The sequence below is a fragment of the Mesoplodon bidens genome (genome assembly GCF_964165515.1).
Source record: "Mesoplodon bidens genome assembly, chromosome: 8".
Lineage (NCBI taxonomy): Eukaryota > Metazoa > Chordata > Mammalia > Artiodactyla > Ziphiidae > Mesoplodon > Mesoplodon bidens.
This window is the reverse complement of record NC_138165.1, coordinates 99,388,899-99,394,898: the sequence shown is the minus strand read 5'-3', so window position 1 is coordinate 99,394,898 and position 6,000 is coordinate 99,388,899. Positions and strand designations below refer to the sequence as shown.

The window sequence follows — 6,000 nt, the reverse complement described above, 5'->3', positions numbered from 1 at the left end:
CATGGCCCACTCTTTGATCCTTATGGTTGGTCTTGGAACTGTCATGGAGCCTGTGGGCGTGTCATTTAGCTTGCTGATGTGTTACAGTGAGCGTATACTTAGGCTCAAGGTCTAGTGGAAGTCAGCTTGTCTCCCATCTTGGACCCATTTGGTTCTAATCAGTTTATGTCATGTCCTCGGGCTGTGTCATTCTTTCAAAGGTTGTGCCCTGCCTCCTTTCCTCCTGTTTCACCTTGGTGCCTTGATTGTAGGCTCAGCTCGGCCTCATTAGCCGTCTATGGTTGCCTTGGTCTCACCGCCTCTGAGACTCAGGCTCTCATCTGTACAGTGGGCACAGCACCCCCTCTTTTACAGGTTGTTTGAAGGCCAGATAAGACCACCTATGTGAAGTGTCCTGCCCTGAGGGTGACTTTGGCTGTGATGTGGGAATTTGGAGGGAAGAACGTTAGAGGGCAGAAGCTCAGGAGAGTGTCCTCTGCCCATCGCAGCAAGGTCGTGAGGGAAGGCAAAGGATGGTCCTATTCTTGAACCAAGCTTTTCCAAACCTGGGCCATACAGTAAGGGAACTTTCTTCTGCTTTTATCTTTTACTTAACTGTCATGACAAGAGCATTGAGATTTCTATAGCTTTAAGCCTCACCTTTAGCATTCCCATCTCTTTCCACTAGCAACAAAATCCTTAAAGCAGAAGCTCCACAGAATGGGCAAGGTGGGTGGGACAGGGCTGGGCCCTGCCCTGAAGTCAGATAGAAAGGAGGAGGCACAAAGTTTAGACCGAAGCCAAAATGCCCAAGAAAGGAAGAAAATGTACCCTGAGGGTAGAATTAGTTTAGAAAGCAGCTCTCCTAAATTTACAGTAAATTGCAGATCATCCCATAGCCTGGGGTTTAATTATTGCTTAAATAATCCTCTTCTAGTTGAGAATTTCCAGGTTGGAGACTGGGGTTGTCTTGGTGGCTTTTAGTGCATTGGTTGCCTTAAGGTAGGGAAGACCCACTCCCTCTTGCCCACCCTCTGACCTCCTCTCACTTAATTCCAGACACAGAGGCTCTCTTTGGGGTCTTTTGAGAAGGACAACTCTTTTTTTTTTTTTTTTTTCCCTTCAGTGCACTGGTATCTCACCTCCACATCTCATGTCACCTTCTCAGGGGGAGGCTCTCCCTGACACCCCAGCTAAATAAATGTAGCTTCCCTTGTGCCTGTCCCAGCAACCTGTACTCATCTTCTTGGAAATCTTCTCATCTACTTAGCACTCATTACTTTCTAATGATCTATTTATTTATTTATTATTTGTTGAGCCACAAGTGATTATAAGCTTCAGAAGAAAGCCCTTGTTTATTCCCAGCTGGATCTCCCACCCTCCTTCTGTAGGACTCTGCACAGAGAAAGCACTGATTAATGTGGCATCAACGCACAGATGGATGGAGCTTCCCTTATTTCCAGGTCACCTGGGCTGGACCACACCGCAGAAGGCAGATCTGAGGACTTTCACCAATTTTGGCTTCCAGAAACCACTCAGGCAAAGGTTCTTAACCTTTTTAGGGTCACAGATCTCTTTAGGTATTTGATAAAACCAAATGACTCTCCCAAATGAACATAAAAATGCACTCATAACTCTGCTTACAACTTGGGGGTTTGGAGACTCCTAACGGCCCAGGTGGAAACTCCAGACTTAAGGAAAACCAAGGGGAGAAGGAGAGAGATTAGAGGCTCCACGCCACAGTCTTAGGAGACACCTCTTAAAACCGGGCCAGTTTAAAATGACCTATGCCCTTGGATTGCAGATATATATATATATAATGCATGAATATGTGTGTATATGTATATATATGTGAAAAGAAAGAAATCAGAGGCAAGAAATCGCTTCTTGCCAGCAGAGTTCCAGATCTGCCAAACGCTCCCCGCCTTACGTGGTTTAGGACAGGACAACCAGTGACACTTCCCGCAAGTGTCTCGGGAGATCTCTTAGCCAGGTCTGATCAATGTTTGTGGGATGAATGAATGACACACTCGCTCGCAGAGTCAGGAAAGCATCCCCCTCAGCGCTCCCCGTGCGGAGCCCGCGGGCTCTGGTTCCCGGCGCCTGGGCCTAAGAGGCTGGAGGCGGAGGCGCGCGCGCAGGTGTATTCGCACCTAGGGCAGCCCACGCGGCGCGGGGCGGGGCCAGCTGCGGCGGGGCGGGGCGGGGCGGGAGGAGGAGGGAGGAGGGAGGGGGAGGGGGAGGAGGGAGGAGGGGAAGGAGGGATGGAGGAGGGGAAGGAGGGATGTAGGAGAGGGAGGGGGCAGGGAGGGAGCTGGTAGAAGCCGGAGGGGAGGGAGGGCAGAGGCGCGGGGAGGAGTCTGCAAACTTTCGCTTCGAGGGCATTGTGGGAAGCAGCCATGGTCTGAGGCGGGCACCTCACCTGTCAGCCGCGCCGGCTCCTGCGCTCGCCTCTCGCCCTCGAGTCCACCGCTCTCGTCTCTCGCCCGCGGGGACGGCGGCGGCGGCCCGGCCACCATGGTTAGTGCTGGAGAGCGGGGCGGCGGCGCGGACCAGGGCGGACATGTGTGTGCGCGCTCCCGGGAGGCACCTGCTGCGCCGAGCCGGGCGCGCGGCCGGGTGGGCGAGCAGCCCCATCCCGCCTCGCCGGTCCCCCAGCCCCCCGGCCCGCCCGCGCCTGTAGTCCCGGCGCCCGGATGGTGCGGATGCGCCCGGGGCGCTAGGGACGCCAGCTTGGGACTCTCGGGCACTGCCGCTTCATTCATTCCACCGTTTGCTGAGCGCTTAGTCTGTGCCAGGCGCGGTGCCAGGCGGTTGGAGATGTCGCGGGGACCAGGTGGAGTCCTTGCTATTGGCGGCTTACCTTCTAGGAGGACGATGTGGAAGGAGGGAGATGAGTAATATACCAGTAAAATGAAGATAACTTCCGAGAGTAAGTGCTCTAAAGTCTCAAGTACAACCGGATGGAGGGATGGAGAGGCGGCAGCTGCAGAGCGGGCAGGCAGTGAAGGCCTCCTTGAGGAGGTGACCTCTGAGCTGTTGGAAGTCCTAGGGGAGCTCTGCAGGTAGTGGGAGCAGAGAGAGCAAAGGCCAGAGAGAAGGAACCCTTGCTTGTAGTGAGAAAGGTAGACAGGGGCCAGACGAGGCAGGTCCTAATAAACCAAGTTAAGGAGTTTGGATTTTATTTCCACTGAGTGGGGGAGCCTTGGAAGCGGTTTAAGCGTGAGAACTGACTTTATCCCTTCTATACTTTTAAAAGATCGCTTTGGCTGTTGGTGGAGAGTAGCCTGGGGTACGTGTGTGAGGAGGTGTGGAAGTGGAGACAGGGAGACCAGTTTGCAGTGCTCCAGGTGAGAGGTCCTGGTTGCCTGCACTTGGATGGAAGCAGTAGCTTCAGGCACCTCTTGTTCTTGCCTTCTGTTTAGGGTAGTGTTCTGAGAGTGCGGTGGCCTGAACTGCACGAGTTCCACTTCCCCAGCTGAGCTCACTTCCCAATCGGAGGAGGAACAGAAGTGACCTGCACTCTGGGCTTGAGTACCCTCCACAGGCAGGAGGAGGAGGGCCATGTGGGTTACAAAAGTTGATGGACAAGGAGAGAAGTGGAGTGCCAAGCCCCTGGACGGGAAGACCACAGATGCTTTCCAAGGAGAGGTTTGGCTGCACAGACTGGAAGCGCCATTGTTGTTTGTTGAGGCTTCCTTGTAAATATAGCATGATGCAAAAAGGAAGCTGTAAATAATGGAGCAGCTCTCCTGGCTTGCTCAGGTTTCTCAAGGAAGAAGGTGACATGTGTGCAGCCCGCCACATTTTTTGCCTAATGGAGGGTGGAGCAAGGCCCTGGAGTTTCTGAGTAGCAAACATCTTCCATCCCGAGAGCTTGTGTAGGGTCCATGCTGTGGACAACACCTGCAGTGGAATTTTATTTTTTCTTGCTGGTGTCAAATGATGAGTTGATCAGAAATGTGCAGTTTCCCTAGCTTTTCTACTACATCTAGCCCAATGAGAAATATTGATGTTATTGAGTGCCTGTGATAGGAGGATGCTCAACTCTTTACCTTCATGATCTCAGTCAGTTCTTGCAACAAAAACCAAATGAGGGTATCATGCTCTTTGTATTTTACCTGCTCTGACCTGTCCCAGCAATGTGTCCTTGGACCATGACTTGACCTCTCTATGCCAGTTTGCTCATTTGTAAAATGGAGATAATAACTTGCCAACTCATAAGGCAGTGGTTCTCAAAGTGTGGTCTGGGTACACTTAGGAGTCCCCAAGACTTTTTAGAGGTCCACAAGGCCAAAACGATTTTCATAATAGCATAGAGATATTATTTGCCCTTTACACGTTCATTCCTACATGACTGTACATGACGTTTTCTCAAGGCTAACGTGACCTGGGAGAGTGCAACAGAGTGAATGCAAAAGCGGTAGCAGAGTCCAGCTGTCTTCTATTGAGCCAGACATTAAGGAAATTTGCCAAAAAGTAAAACAGTGCCACTCTTCTCACTATTTTTTGTTTGTTTGTTTTGGAAACTATTGTTACTGTTCATCAAAGAGTTGTTTCTGATAATGTGTAACAGGTTGATTATAATTTTTAAGTGAATCAATAAGTGTCTAAAATGTTTCTCTATTTAAATTTACAATACCATACAGTAAATTCACCTTCCCAAGCTGAACTGTGAAGTTATTTCTTTATCTGAATTTATGTTAGAAACAGCATGAGTGCTTCCCTTTCCTAAATAGGGTAATTCCAAGTTTCCCATGTTCATCATAATCTCACTGTATTACAGAGAAATAGGAACTGTGAGAAGCTGAGAGGGTGAGGGTGGAGATATCTAACTCTGAACCTGGAGATCCTGCTGTGAACCCCTCTCCAACACCCAGTATATCAATTTTATTGTCTGAGGCTTAAGTAAATTGTGATTAGTATGTATTGTTATTTTGGTGGTTTAAATTCCAGCTTGAGTGAGGAAGCCTATTATGGCAGCGGTAGCGAATGCTGTCCTCCACTGAGACGTGGTCTGGGCTGCTGGCCAGCACTTACTGTGGGGTTGAGGGGTTGGGAAGAGACCCTCTTTGGTGTTCAGTTATCCCAAGAGGGTTCACCCAGAACAGGCCCTTCCCACGGGCCTCCCAACAGCACCAGTGAGACTTGTGTTTACCCCTCCCCAGGGTTGTTACTTCTGAGTTCCCATTACTGGTTTCTGTGACAAATACTGTCAGCAGCTTACAATTTTTGTGTGGTATTTTATTGACAACAGCTGGCAGGAAATGGTCAGCAGATTGTGTATTTGCCCCACTGTTTCCAATGTCTGTCCTTTTGGGTCCCATGAATTATTTTATTATGGATGAAGACATAATGGATAAAGTCACCCCTTCCCATAACACAAATAAAGAAAGTTCCTGTATGAGTCCCCAAAGATTAGCATTCCTTGACATCTCTATGAATCATTCTTTCAGTTTTATTTTCTTGTTACTGTACAGAGATTCTCCGAGTGAGCTGAGATTACACTGGTGTTCCTTCTTTCCTGAGGCCTGTCCTTGCCTCTCTCTCTTTTTAAAAATGTTTTCCACAGCAGCTACACCATTTTATTTAAATTATTTATTTATTTAATATTTATTTATTTATTTGTTTGCACCGGGTCTTAGTTGCGGCACGTGGGCTCCTTAGTTACAGCTCAGGGCTCCTCAGTTGCAGCATGTGGGTTCCTTGGTTGTGGCATGCAAACTCTTAGTTGTGGCATGCATGTGGGATCTAGGTCCCTGGCCAGGGATTGAACCTGGGCCCTCTGCATCGGGGGCGTGGAGTCTTATCCACTGTGCCACCAGGGAAAGTCCCCTTGCCTCTCTTATAGTCTCCCTTTCTCATGTATCTTGTTTTTCTCTGATGGAATTCTTTGTTTTCTAGCCCTTTACCCAGGAGAAGCTCCCTTTCCAGATCCTGTGATGTAAAAGAAGGTATGCAGAGATCAGAGGCAAACGCCCCTAAAATCCTCTCAGGGGTGTACTAAACTGTCTTGCCAGC

At 49.5% G+C, this 6,000-nt stretch overlaps 1 protein-coding gene across 1 annotated transcript in view; it reads left to right on the top strand.

Annotated features, from left to right (window-relative positions):
• The first annotated feature begins 2,379 nt into the window (after positions 1-2,379).
• Positions 2,380-6,000, top strand: part of AP1S3 (adaptor related protein complex 1 subunit sigma 3) — a 55,778-nt gene continuing 52,157 nt past the window's right edge. Inside the window, exon 1 of the mRNA XM_081242183.1 lies at positions 2,380-2,499. Within this exon, the coding sequence (XP_081098309.1) occupies positions 2,497-2,499 (3 nt within the window). The 5' untranslated portion in view covers positions 2,380-2,496. The remainder of the gene's footprint in view (positions 2,500-6,000) is intronic.